Below are 14985 nucleotides of genomic sequence, written 5' to 3'. Positions count from 1 at the left end.
TCAAAGCCTCAGAGATAAATCTGTCAGACAGTATACTTAGTCCCTGCCTCTGACCTCTCCTTCAGCCCTACCTCTAAGGGAAGGAGCAGCCCAAGTATGTCCTTACCTCTTTTCTCCTGCAAGAGAAGACGGCAAAAAAGAGAATGTCTCATGCTATCTAAGAAATGCTTTGCACCTTTTCTAAGTCAACTGTGAGAGCATCCTGGGCTATGTGGGGAGGCTGAGTGGCCTGAGGTCAGAAAGCAGAGCCAGGTGAGCAAGTGTCACCCCAATGGATGAGCCAAAAATGCTAAAACTACAAGAATCAAGTTACAGACTGGGAAAAACAGCCGAGACTGAGCTAGCATGGGGTCTTCCACTGCACTGAAGACAGGTTAGAGGAAAACAAGTTTATCATCCTTTCCCATTAGGTACAATTTCATAGAGTATCCACCATAAGCTGGCAAGGGGCCAAATGTCACATGCATGACCTCATTTTGTCCCCATTAAAAACAAAACAAAAATCTTCCCCCAAATGAAAACCTCAGATAAGTATTCATATTATCCCAGTTTCAGATGAGGAACTGGGGTTGGGGGATGGTTGGGGAGGTGTGAAGTCTTATGTAGCATCTAAGACCTAATAAACGACAGATTTGAGCCTAGGTCCCCATTTACTGTCATGAAGAAATTTGCTTTCTGGAAAATAAACAATGAGAGACAGATGCAGGAGAGAACATGTTGGTTTTTTTAAAAAAAATAATAACTGTTTTTATAAATTCAAAATCCACGTCAAAATTCCAAAATGAATTTCTAAGTAGAGAGAAAACATTATTTTCCCTTGAACCATTTGAGAGCTTACGGACATGGTACTCCATGGCCCCCAGATACTTCACTGAGTCCTCATTCTCTGACTTCTGCACAATATAATCACTGAAATTGGAAAAAAATTAATCATTATTTTACTTCCAGCTAATAATCTTCAGACCATGTTCAAGTTGTACAAATTGTCCCAGTATTTTATAATAAAAACATTCAATACAGACTCAGGTGTCGTGTCAGGTTATGTCTCTTTTAGTCTCTTATAGTCTGAGATTGCTTTTGTTTTAATATAATGTATGATGAAGAAAAATCAAGGCTTTTGAGGTCACTGGCTCTTCAGGCATTGAGTACAGAAGCGATGGCCAGAGGCTCTGGCAGTCTTGGACATAGGCCATTGGAGCTGCAGGGGACTGCCTCTGGAGCTTCTCTCATGACACTGTAAGTCAAGGCTCCAGCTGACACTTTTCATTCAGTATTTAGACAGCTTAGCTTTCTAAGAAGATTTCTGTTTTATTTATTTATTTTTGGTCCCACTTTACAACTGAGCTACATCCCCAGCCCCTTATTATTTTTTATTTTGAGACAGGGTCTCATTAAATTGCTTAGGGACTTGCTAACTTGCTGAGGCTGGCCTCAAACCTACAATCCTCCTGCTTTAGTCTCTCAAGTTGCTGGAATTACAGATTTGCACCAACACACCTGGCAGATGGTAAATCTTTGACAAAGATCATCCCTGTGGCTGCCTGAAACATATAGGCATAACTTCTAAAAAGGGGATTACATCCACTGTTGATTGATTTTTGTCTTCTATGTAATTCCTAATGAAAGACAGTGGACTTTATAATCCCCTGGAATCTGATTCTTCCTTCTTTAAAAGAAGCAACAAGAAAGTGGTTTTTTACTTTAATAATGAGACTTCAATCCCAATGTAACTTGGGCAAACTTCTTAAACTGTATACTCTCTCCCCAACACAGAAATCAGGCCAGACAAGGTCACAAAAACATTTATTTTGAAAATTCATTGGTGTTTAGATGATAAGCAGGAATTAAGAGCCCATATCTCTTTAAGCTCTAAAAATTAAAAATTATACAATTTTGTATGAGTAGACGTCTGAAATACAGGGTATTTAAAAAAAAAAAGGTGTGGATGTTACTTTTTAATACAGTAGGTCTGATTTACCAGTTCTTGTTTATGTGCAGTGATTTAGTGCTATTAGGGACCTACTGTATATAGGACTCAGAGCCACAAGTCCTAGCTTCTAATGTCAGCTTTCCAGAAGGCCCCATGCAGATGCTGATGAGGACTTGTGTGGAGCCCTGTGCCCACAGCAGGTGTATCTAAGGACTCTTCTCCTTGCAGTAATAACACTCCTTGTGTGGAGCTTGGATTTCCCCCCCTGCATCATTTGCTCCATTTGCTCTGATGCAGAAGCCAGGCCAAAGGACAGTAACTCATTCAACACTCACCACAGGGCTGGCAGCACACTGGAGCTGGATCTTTTATTAGGGGGCCTTAGGTTTTGAGAGGAAGGAGAGTTATCTCATTGTCCTTAAAGCATGATAATGCCCAGAGGGCTTTCCTTTAGAAGAAAACTGGAATGTTTCTGATTTGTCATCAACTGTCACTGCAACTGTGGGATTTCTTGGCTCCTAAGGTCTCAGGATACAGTTCTCAGCCAGAGAACCTGCTTCTGTCTACCAGACCTCCATGTGTCCAGAAAAGTTGAAATCACATAATTTAATGGCTTACTTTGGTTTGTTAGCAAAATAACCTATTCCCAACAAATAATGTTAATGCAAATGGAGAACCAATTTATGCTAATACTATACTCAGAATTTTAAAATGCCTTCCCCCAAATTATTTACTAGGAGATTTTCACAGAATTCACAGTAGTTAAGACCCTTATTCTCACGAATGGCTAGTGAAGTACTTGGCTCACTGTTGGTCTTCAACATAGAAGGAGCAACTGTACATGGGCCCATACAGATCTGACTGGGACAGTCCAGAGCCTCCCCTTGCTGGCTTAGGAGGTGAGGGGACTGCAGGGGGATCATCACCTGGAAAGTTAAGGCTCCACACACAGCTTGCTGGCTGCCCTGTGACAAGAGGTAGAGTTGGGATTCTTCAACGACTTTTCATCTGTTTAGTTGACCAGAATAATGTGGTGAACTTTATTCTTGGTCTAATGCAGGCAGATCACGATGTCACCCTAATGATCTCAGGTGAGACCTGTGCTAAGGTAGACTGGGCTCACTCTCACCTTCCATCCATGTTCACTGCAAATATCCACTGCTTATCACTTCCTGCATCCTTGTTGTGAACTCGTACACTTCACATAACTGGCCACACTCTTCATATTCACTGGTCTCTTCTATATTCTCACAATCACTTATTTATTTTCATTTCAGTATGTCTCTTACATTTTCATTTAAGTATTTCATAATTTCCTCCAGAAAAACCTGTTCTACAAGATAACTTAATTAAAGTCACCTAAATTTAGATTTTTCTTTTGTCTGCAAGAATCCCGCTGACTAAAATACATCACATGGTGCCACTGGACTCTTATGCAAAGGGGAGTCCTTGTGTGGATCACGGTGTTCCAGAGTCTTGGAAAGTGTACCATCGATGCTATGGAATGATTCACCACGTGTTCACTTCAGCTTTTAGACAGGGAGCTGGGAGTTTTTAAGCCAAGAAGTTCTCACTTTTTTCTTTTTAACATTAAAGATCAAAAGTAATATTTAATCTTTTAAGCATAGTTAATCTACTGCCTCCATGATCTGGCTGTAGGTGCTTGTTTCCTGCATAGTGTTTATATTTTGAACAGATTATCTTTCAGCCAGTTAGCAACCATGTCAGCTATTTCCTGGCTAAAATGGAGGATAAAAGCATGAGGTATTTTTTTCTCACAGAGTCGAATATCTCCTTCTGGAAAATCTTTCTTGATGTCTTCATAGTACTTTATTGGACACCAGCGATCTGTGGCACCATAGTAAAATGTAAGCTGAAAGACAAGATAGCATCCAGTGTTAGGAAAACTTTTCTACCCAACACAGATGTGACACAGGACAGTTTTACTCTATCAACCCTAATCTGAATATGGGACATGTGAGACTGCTTTTATGGAAGTGCTGGTCTTCACTCATTCTGTAGTATACCAGAGGGTAAATTATTAGCAACCAACTCTTAAGGAGCAGACTTACTTTGAATCCCTTCACAGAGATTTTTCTGGTTGTCACTTGGGCTCCAGTTTTGAATGCTGCAGAGGACCTGTGGCTTATACATTTACTACTTAATTTACTATTCACACTCTCACTTTAACCAGTTCTGTGCAATCCAAAACCCCTAAAAAGAAAACTTGTTTTCCCCTGTCAATTGGCAGGATATGAATTTCTTTTGCTTCCTAGAGAATAGGAGAGCCGAGCAGTTGCCTGGTTCTTCCTCCTGGCTTCTAATAGCTCTAAGAGCTCATTCTTATTGTTCTAGACTTGCCACTACTGTGGCTAGTCATGGAAGCATACATTTCCCAGGATCTCTCAGCAATCACTCTGTTATAGCTTCATCTTGAAAAACTGCTAAAAGTACAAGCTGTCCACCTACCAACATGGCTAAAAACTTCAGGTTCTCTCTAGATCACCTTCTACCTTTACTACCAGGAAGTCTTGAAAACTATAGTCAGGAAACAGCATACATGGTAGTCACATGCAGGATTGTTCAGCGTATCCCCAGAGCATGACACTGTGAAGTCTAAAAGTCCAGACGTGGGTTGGTGCCGAGCAGGTGTGCTCTGGTGGATGCCTTTGAATGAAGATGCCGAGTATGGAAAAAGCCACACTGAGACCCTCCCACTAGTACATGCTTCTCGGGAGAGTCCTTTAAAAACTGTAAGATGGAAGAGGAAGCCAGAGGAAAGCAAGGTAGAAAAGACCTCTCCTCACAAAGTTCCCTTGACAAGAACATCACTCTACACCTCCTGTTGCTTTCTAATTGGCATTTTGGGGACAATTTCCATGAAGAAGCTAATATTTTCAGTGAGACAATTAAAACTTGAACTATTCCCATCAAGATACACCTTGATGAGCCATCAGCCCTTCTCTCTTGCATAGGGTGCTGTATAGTTGAGTGGGGTTATAAGCATGGATTATAGGGACCCTACACCCATACCTCAGGGTGTCAAGAAACAAACCACATCCATGGGGCCTATAGTGTCCATGGCAGGTTATGAAAAGTGTTGTCAGTGTTTAATACAGGTAATAGTGAAGATTCTAGACTCCCCCATGTTCACCTGAATTTCCTTCTCCATTCTCCACGGCTGATAACTGTTTAGAGTGGGCTCTGTTTAGTTAAATCCCTAATTGATGGAGGGGTTAAGGTTTTTTAATTTTTTTTTTTTTTTTACTAAGAGGGGGGGGGAGAGAGAGAGAGAGAGAGAGAGAGAGAGAGAGAGAGAGAATTTTAATATTTATTTTTTAGTTCTCCGCAGACACAACATCTTCGTTTTGCATGTGGTGCTGAGGATCAAACCCGGGCTGCACGCATGCCAGGCAATCGCGCTACCGCTTGAGCCACATCCCCAGCCCAAAAAAATTTGTTTTGTTTTGTTTCAAAAGTTCTTCAGGCTAAATTCGCTGAAGGGCTCTCTATGAAAATCTTGGCTTACAAGTAAAACACGTGGTTATCTAATGCCTTTAAAAACACTGGCTCGAGATACTTCCTGTTCCTTATAGATTGTAAATCACGAGCCATAGATCTGCCCAGCAACTCTACACTGTAACCCTAAACAGGAAAATGAAAAAGTATGGAGTGTGTGGAGGCAGTGGTGGGGGATGGGGAAGGACAGGTGAAGTAGAAGGGAAGGGAACGAACTGGAAACCAGGACACAGTGGCTAAGAGTGCACACGGTTACCCTACAGGCATTTAAACATGAACAGCTGGTGGAAACTGAGGCTGATACAGAGACCCTGTGCTGCGTGCTTTCCTTATATTGCCTCTTTGCACCCTTTCAACAGTGCTCTGAGGGTGGTATCTTATCCCTATTTTACAGAAAAGGAAACTGAGGCTTAGTGGGATTAACTTGCTCAAGTTCAAGCAATGAATGAGCTATAAAGTTGGGTTATAAAACACACAGCCTGAAGACTGGGAGGTCCTAAACTGGCTATGAAAACTAATGAGTGTAATAATTGCTGACAGGAGCAAACCCATCTACCTGTCCTTTAAGCCTTCTCAACACCTGTGTAGCTCCTTTCCGTGGGCACTGAGTGTCATGGTGCCACATGTCACAGGGTAATAACAGCTATAAAAATACTGCAATTGTTAACTAAGAATCTTAGACTATTAGCAGGATATTTATATTCAAAGGTTTAGAACATTAATTATTTCCTATGGTTTATTTCTCCTTAGCATTTGTTTCAATACTCATGAGAGTTGATAAAATACATATTATTGAAATAGAGATTTGTTCCCAAATTGTTGTCATGTTAAGTAAGTAATTTTTTTCTACTAACACAAAATTTAATTTTCTCAGTTCTTCTAGATTTTGGTTTCCCAGGACTGTACTTTTGCTGTTCTTCTTGTGTTTTCTACAGGAAAGTAAAATTATGGTTACTACAGTCTCTGAGCTCTTAGATGTATTTTCCTTTAACGCCTCCTTCTCCTCCTGTAAGTTGCTAACCTCTTGCCATGTAGAAGCAACATTTTTTCCATCTCAGGTTTTGTTTTTGTTTGTTTATTTTGGTCTATGAACTTTTGGTCAGTGAACTGCTAAAGATGACAGATTCAAAATTTCACAAAAATGACTCATTCCACATTTGGTACTGGGCTAAGTGGCTGAAATTTAGAAGTGAGGGACACAGAAGCTCAAAGACCAGGGGAGAGAACAGGTCTGTACCAATGGGCCCTCCAATACAACAGGCAGACAAGAGGCAGGGACAAAGCAGGAAAAAGGAATTCTGCCCCAAGGAAGTCGCAAAACCTTGAATACGTACTTGGAGTTACTGACTTTCATGCGTTACTAATAGAGAATTTAATACTAATAGAACAAAGAAATATTAGAAACCATAGTATGATTTGGCTAGTAACTAACAAAATCCATTCAATGACATATTAACACCTTAACATATTAACAATGAAAAAAGTCACACCAAAATCTCTCTCTGTTCAACAGGCTAATGGGGCCATAGTTCTTATAGGAATGGCAAGTCCAATAAAAGGATAGTTTTTCAAAGTTTAATAAGTGTGTGTGTGTGAACACATTTTTTTTTCTTTTTTTAACCTTGTGGATAAACTGAATTTTAGAAGCTTTGTAGATCATAATTCACCATGTAGCCAAATTTGGCATAAACTAAGCTTCACTCCTTCAGTCTTTGGCAGTTTGTTCCATGATTCAGCATAGATTGGAGCAGAGTGGGAAGTGGCATTTCTGGAGTGAAAGTACTGCTCATAATGCTCTTATATCACAGTACAGTGAGATAATTTTATTTACACTAGGGTAGAGTGATTTGTGAAACTAGTCAGTCATTATGTGGGACAGGGAGAGGGCATGGTGGGCCGGTGCGGTGTTAAGACCTGGGCTAGGGCCATACCCACCCAGACTGGAACCTTGGTTCTGCATTAATTACCACTGTGAACTTGAACTAGTTGCTCAGCCTACCTGTCCTTTTGTTCATCTGTAAAGTGGGGATTAAAACAGCTACCTTGTGGGCTAGTGGTGAGATCGGGAGACTAAACACAGGAAGAGGTTTACACACAGTAGGCACTATTAAAGGGTGGCTGCATGACAGATGAGGACAAAGGGACCTTCCAGACACAGACTGTGTGCTGGTGGGGTGGGGCAGGGAATCTGTTTACATTCTGCTCCATACTGGGAACTGTATCATGATTTTCAATTAGTCTTTGAGAAAATATATTTTCTTCTGATAAGCTACTTTTGACATAAGGCAGGCTCAGAAAAACAAATATTAAATATTTTCTAAACCTAAAGCAAAAGTGTGTGTGTGTGTGTGTGTGTGTGTGTGTGTGTGTGTATTTCCAGAAATTATGAAGAAAGAGATTGAATGGAAGATTAGTCATCAACCTAATAAACAGAGAGTACATTCCGTGTCCTCACACTGACACTAAGACTCGGCTCATGGAGTAGATTCTTTAAATCTATTTAAAAAAATAAAACCGACATTTCCTTGTAAGTAAGATCTTGCACCCAGGTATAGTGTCAATTGGGTATCTTTGGTTGCAAATCTTCCAAAGTGTAGGAAGGCACCTGCACGCCTGAGCTGCATAAGACACCCTTTCTGGCACACTATAAGGATCTGTAGCTCCCAGGGTGCTGAGTTAGCAGGCTGCTGCTAGGGTCATGTGTTGATTTCTTTAGAGTGTCTTGAGCTACCATGTGTAGGGTGGGATAAACAGCTGGTTGGCTCTGGCAAAAGTGATCAGAGGATGTTGCAGATGCTCCGTGAGAAGCGTGGTCTCCTTTCTCTGACTTTGAGAGGTCAAGAAAAAGGATTTTATTCTACCTTCTCCGCTTTTACTTTCCTTCTCTGGAATAGCTCCCACAAGACCAAGCTTTTTGTTTGTTTTTTAAAGAAGCAAAAGGTCAAATACAAAGCAGCTAGTTGCTTACCAAGGCATGAACACATATCAGGAGGCCTATGTTAGTCAGCTTCCTATCACTGTAACAAAACCCAAGATAACCAACTTATAAAGAGAAAAGGTTTATTGTGGCTGACAGTTTCTAGTCCACCATCAATTGGTCCTGTTGCTTTGGGCCTGTGATAGGCAGCATATCATGGCAGGGATCATGTGGTAAAGGAAGCTGACCACCTCATGGCAGCTGGGAAGTGAAGAGATAGGAAGGGGCTAGATTCTCAGTATTGTCTGGGAGGGCATACCACCCCATGATCTAAGATCTCCTGGTAGGCCCCATCTTTTATTTAAAGTTCTGTCACCTCCTAATTGCACCAATGTGGGGACCAAGCCTTTAACACATGGGGTTTGGAGGAACTTCTAGGCCCAAACTAAGGCAGACCCCTATTTCCCAGCTAGATCTCTGTCCTGCCTTCACTCCCTGTTTTCATCCCTTCCAGCTTTCCAGGCTGGAAGGTACTGACTCTAGGTCTTCCAGTGTAGAGAGAATAGGCTGGATGACGGCAGCAGGCTTCTGCTTCCATTTCCCACTAGAACACAAGACAATCAGGCCTTGACCTTGTGACATTAAATGAAACCTATTCTGTAGCACAAGCATCTCCTTTATTTCTTCTTACCTCTTCAGGAACACAAGTAGCTATAATGCTTTACAATTTCACTGTGGTCTTTCTGAACAAGAAAGGAAAATTATTAAGGACATTTAATTTTCAATTTAACTAATTTTCTTTCTTCCTTTTATCCCTACCTGATTCAGTTACCATTTTTGAGAAAATAAGAATTAAAATCTCAAAGAAGAGAGAGGGGAAAACATAACCCTTCCCAGTCATGGAAGCCTGCTTCCCTCTGCAGGCACTAGGGAACAGGGGAACAGAGGTCCCATTAGGGCCCTGCCTGGACCACCTTGTGGTGGCTCTGGTGACCAGAGGATGACACAGATGCTCAGTGAGGAGCTCTGTCTCCTCTGCTTGACTTTGAGAGGTCGAGGGAAATGATGCCATTCCCACCTTCTCCACATTTCCAAAGGCATGCAGAGCGAGGCTCCTTCCCTCTTGTTTGGCTACTGTGAATAGGGCCAGAAATCACTTCCCCTTGTCAAGGAAGTCATGGAGCCACTTAGTGATATTAGCTTTACCATATCCTTACCTGAGACTAAAGCTGATCCAAGGTGTCTACTCACCTCTGCCGAGGCAACTGAGTACAAAGTATTGGGAGTCAAAAATGAATCCTCCTGTATTTCTGTTCCTCACTGGTTATATGCCTCAGGAAAGTGGTAGATGTGCTGGAATGTTCTACTTAACTAACTGAGAAATCACTCAGTTCAGCTCATCAAGTTCTCTGCATTAGGGTACTGGGCTGAGTGCTACTGTGTTTCTTCTTGTCAAGGTTCCTGTAGACAGCTCCCTTAGGTATTGAAGTGGGAGCAGTGGCTATGAAACAGAATGAGACTGGGCATTCCAGGGTCTCTTGGCCAATTCTTAACATCACTCACATCTTTCATTACACAATGAAAATATCTGGGAAGGGAGTATGTATGGGAAGGAAAAGTTCAGCAACTAGTCTTTTTCTAAAGTACTCATAGGTATACACAGGCTATAACTTAATAGAAAATAACAAACATTCATTAAGTACTTATTATGTGCCAGATACTAAGTCTGAATTACAGTATTAAATGATTTTATTGATGGAAAAATGAGGGAAAGTGAGGTTCAGTAACTTAAGCAAGCTCTCATAACTGAGTGGCAGAGCTGGAGTTTGAGTCTAGGTTGTGGCACTGAGGACTCTCATGGACTCTGCTCTCCAACACACTTACCTCCTTTCACGCAGGCTCCCCTGGAGTGCTCAAGGGTATGTTAATACAGTTGTCTCAAATGAAGCTCTCAAGGTCAAAATGATCAAGATAAAAACAAACCTATCTGCTTCCAGGATGATTATAACATTCTGGACAGGCTTCAAATTAAACAGGCAGAACTAACACAATCTGTTTCAGACTAAGGCTTGGCGGAAAGGCAGTCCTGGTTAGCGGGTCCACGGAACACTTCCTATGCTCCACCAAGCAGGACACGTGCATGTCAGAAGGATTTGCATGGCCATTCTGTAAGCAATGGCATGCAGGTTCTTCCCAAAGGCAGCATGCACCTCTGGCTAAGGAGGATGGGGAGAGAACCACTATAGAGGGCTCCTGTTTCTGAGGACACTTTACCCTTTCCTAGGCTACACTGTGGCTCTGGCTTGGCACTCTGGGGCAGGGGCCGCACTTCCTTGAAGGTAGCCCCTCCACCTCTTCTCACCTTCATGCAAAAGCTACACCCCATGTGTCCTCTTGAAGAAAAATTTCAGACTCCTATGCAGTGACAGTGATGCTCAGATTCAGTCTGGAAGTAGCACACACCAGCTGTTTCCATAAGCCTGGGCCAAAGATGGTCACGGCAGTTTAGAATTTCCCTCCTAAGTGAGTTTTAAATGAAAACTTAAGTTTATGACTAAGTACTAAAAATGCACTTTTCTCGGAAGGAGACATGTATCCCTTTTGGTTTATAACAATGACAGAACAAGGGAATGCTGACCTCCTAGTTGTCTTGGACACACTAGGTGCCTTATAAAGGAGAGTAGGCCCCAGAGGCTCTCAGACACATGGGGATTAGAGTGGTGAAAATGTACAGTTGATTCTCTTCCCTTGGTTTATTCCATCTTGGTTCTCTCATCTACGTTCCTTCTCCCTCCATTCCCATCTTATTCGTTGGCTCCTCTTACCCCCAAACCATATGTTGGGTTCCCCAAGGATCAGTCTTTTGATCTTGTCTCTCCCTACAATGCATATTTCCATCTTGTCTCTCCCTACAATGCACATTTCCATGCTCATGGCTTCATCTAAAGGCTTAACATGTCCAAATCTAAATCCAGCCCAGGCTCCTCTTTTTAGCTTCATTCCATATACCCAGCTATCTGCAGACATGTATTCACTTGGCTGGACTATGATCTCAAACCCAAGCACCAAATTAATTACTCTCAACCACCTCCCACAACTCGGGGCTGCTTCTTCTGTGTTCCTTCGTTATTGCCCAATCCAGACACAAAGAAATAATCTTAGATTCCTCTGTCACATTCTGTTTTAATTAAGTGACTTTGATTCTACCTCCTAAATCTTTCTATCCCTAAACTCACTGCCTTCATTCTTGTAAAAGCCTTGTAAATAGTCTTCCCACCTCCAATTTCATTATTTCCCAATATTTTGCCACACGTTTTCCCCCAAATACTCTTACTCATTTGTTCATCTCACCACATCCTGAGGGCTAACTAACATGCACTGGCTGTTCATAGCTGATACATTTCTGATTGGTAAGGGACTATGTCATGTAGTTGTCAAATATTCAGAATATTACCCTGATTGTTACTTCCTTGCTTGAACCCTCCAATGGCTCCCCAACAACTTGATCTCTTTAGTGCAGTACATCATGCCTTGTTCTCAGACCAGTGCTAAGTCACCATGTCATGCCACCTAACCTTTTCTAGTTTCTCCAATGCAGGGCTTCTTCACCTGGGGTCTACAGACCTACGTATGTCCATGACTTGTGGGTCAGGATCATGTAAACTTGAGGAAAAATTATATCTTAATTTTAATTAAACTTTACCATTTGGCATTTCCCTTAGTTACAAATAGAAGCAACAAACTGGTATTAGTAATGCCTATATTTAGTAACCTATAAAAATTTTGGATATTTTAAAATCACAGTAAACTTGTAGATAACTAAGAATTTAATTAAACTTTTCAGTACAAATTTGCCACAGCAATTCTATTATATTTTGTTATTCAATGTGTTAATAAATATGCACACATTACTATATCACAGATCAGTTTTTAAAATATTTTGATAATTATATTTTGGTATAATTGTCTTCTTTTGTAACCTCCTGTATTTATTTTATGTCCTTAAAAACATTATTCTTAGAAGAGGTTCATATATTTTATGTGAGAGAGCCAAAGAGATCATTGTTACAAAAAATTTTAGAATCTATACTCCAAAGGATTCCCAATTGATGTCTCACACCATCCATCTCCATCCATCTATGTAGCATATGTTTATTGATTTTTTTTTAAAATCAAGTACTATGAATCCCAAAATGAGGATAACATAGTTCCTAACCTCAAGGTGAAAGACAGAGGACCATTTAAATACTGTCTGACAAATGCAATATTATCAATTTATATATGTAGCCATGAGAGTCAAAGGGAAGACCATCTTACCAAAACCAGGGCTGGGGAAGGCCTCTTGGAGATGACAATGTAGCCAAGTTATTTATTATGATTATTATTTGTTCTTTTTAGATATACATGACAGTAGAGTGTACTTTGGCCTACTGAACATATATGGAATATAACTTATTCTAGTTAGAATCCTATTCTTGTGGTTATATGTGATGTGGAGTTACTCTAGTCGTCTATTCATATACAAGAAGAGGAAGGTTATGTCCAATTAATTCTACTGGCTTTTCTAATTTCCCTCTTCCTCCCTCCCCTTTGTTTCCCTTTGTCTAATTTAATGGACTTTTATTTTTCCCCTCCCCATGTGGAACCAAGTTTTAAAGTACAAGCAGGATTTAGTCAGGTGAATACATAACAATCCATGATGCCATAAACCATGGTATACTCTTCTGGAAACAACTATAAGTATGATATATTGGCTTCAGGAAAGGAAAGTAAGTATTGAGCACTGAAGCACTGCAAATAAACAAAATTGTCCGATAATGGGTATAAAGTATGTAGACCTTAGAAGGAAGAAAATCGGCTCAGTAGATTTTTTTGGAATTAAAAAGGCCAGTTTTTCTCAAGAATATAAAAATCCCTCTTCATGAGGACAATAAAAATCCAGTGTTGCAAAATTTGAATTTATAACCAACGCCCGCTGATTATGGCATGCCAGTTTTCTATTGAAGGAGGAGAAAGAATCAGAAAGCCACCTGCATGATACAGTAGAGACACTGTACCTTTCTAACTTTCCTGTGGCTTTCTGGCTATGTGGCACAAAGTTACATATTTCCAAACTATTTTTAGTTGAATAACTGAGATATATGGAATGATTTTTGCAACAATGTGTGGCTCAAAACCTCTTCCCATTGGATATCCCTGGATACGTATGAAGTTCCTAAATGCCTTTGTTTGGGTGGAAATGAGATAGCATATCTTTTCACCAGAATACCTAAAATTGGGATATTTCAAATCTCAGGTGTTGGTTTTCAAGTTTGACTAATTATCAGGGTGTTTGGAAGGCAGGAGGCAACGCCTACTCTCTTCCTGGAACTATGCATCCTGTTAACTTTCCTTATTTCTCAAGCATACCGGGACATGTTATGTTGATTTGACTTTTATCAATATTAAATTACAGCATGCTTCCTCTTTTTCATTACAGAAACAAAAAAAAAATCGCAATAAACTTCCTGTGTCTTTGTACCAAGTTTCGCTCAGAAATTGGAATTATATTATTTGAGTGGAGAGCTCAAATTTAGCTCCCAGAAAGCATAATTAATGAATTGCAAGGTAGTTGTGAATCATTAAACTAAACAATGCTCTGTTTCCCCAAATTCTACAAATGCATTTAACACCGCCTTAGAAACAAAAGTATTCTCTGGAGTTGGAAAAGTGTATTTCTGTATTGTGTGTTAGCACTAACCTTGAAATGTTATCTACCATTATACCCCCGTATTTCTCCCATAACAGTTTCAGTAAACTTACATCCCTGACACAGTTACCATGAACAGACCTCTATCTGGGAATGATTACACATGCATATGGATTTAACTTAACACAGGAATAAGTTAGCACCTTTCTTTGACCTCTTTCTGAGCACAACATACAAAGAGAATCCAGAACTGATGAATATCTTATAGCAGCTGGCTTCCACAGGTGGTAAGACAAGCTCTGACACAGGATGGGTCTAGTCATTTGGCAAGTGTGAGGTTTGGAAGTGAGCATCTGCCAGTCTTGTTATTAAGTGGGAGTCGAATTGTTTTTATGAACTTCCAACCTGGAGAACTTAAATGTATTTTTGAAGCAGGCTCACTTACAATTTAGCTGAAAAATAAAATACTGTTTTCTTATATTTTTGCATTCCTCAATGACTGGAAGTAGTTATATAGGGTTCTCCTGAGGGCCCCAACTTCTCCATTTGATTAGTGAAGGCTTGCTTCTGGTTCAAACTTTCTCTCTCTAGACAACTGCTACTTAAGAAATACAATGACCACTATGTCCATAAGACAAACCCAGATTGTCTTCTCTATGAGTGAATATTTTCACTATTCTGAAAATATTTTTTAAAGAATATCTTCATTCTAGCTCTAGGAAATTACATTGGGAGGTTAAAGAAATATGGGGGAAGACTGTAGGCAAGTGTAGGCCAAATATCTCTGTTTATGAAGAGACTCTAAACTCAGCAGAGTATCTAAAATTTGACTTGCAGGGTCTGGACCCAATAAGAGATGGCCATTCAGCAGAGAGTATTTTAGTGCTCCCAGCAGATGCCATTATTTGGCACCAACTGTAAAGCTCTAGA

The 14985-nt window shown here is 40.4% G+C and overlaps 1 protein-coding gene across 2 annotated transcripts in view; it reads right to left on the bottom strand.

Annotated features, from left to right (window-relative positions):
* Positions 1 to 1808: 1808 nt before the first annotated feature.
* LDAH (lipid droplet associated hydrolase) overlaps positions 1809 to 14985 on the bottom strand; it is a 104539-nt gene continuing 91362 nt past the window's right edge. The window contains exons 7-8 of one of the 2 annotated variants that reach the window (XR_014018444.1): positions 5085 to 5150; positions 3774 to 3803 (exon numbers count right to left, since the gene is read on the bottom strand). Coding sequence is in view for 1 of the 2 variants with exons in the window: in XM_081263994.1 (XP_081120120.1) it covers positions 3612 to 3803 (192 nt within the window). In the remaining variant the exon portion in view is untranslated. Of the gene's footprint in view, positions 3804 to 5084; positions 5151 to 14985 lie in introns of both variants that reach the window. The other variant, XM_081263994.1, reaches the window with a different exon arrangement.

The sequence above is a fragment of the Spermophilus citellus genome, assembly GCF_964194105.1.
Source record: "Spermophilus citellus genome assembly, chromosome: 13".
NCBI lineage: Eukaryota > Metazoa > Chordata > Mammalia > Rodentia > Sciuridae > Spermophilus > Spermophilus citellus.
This window is presented reverse-complemented; position numbering and strand designations above follow the sequence as displayed.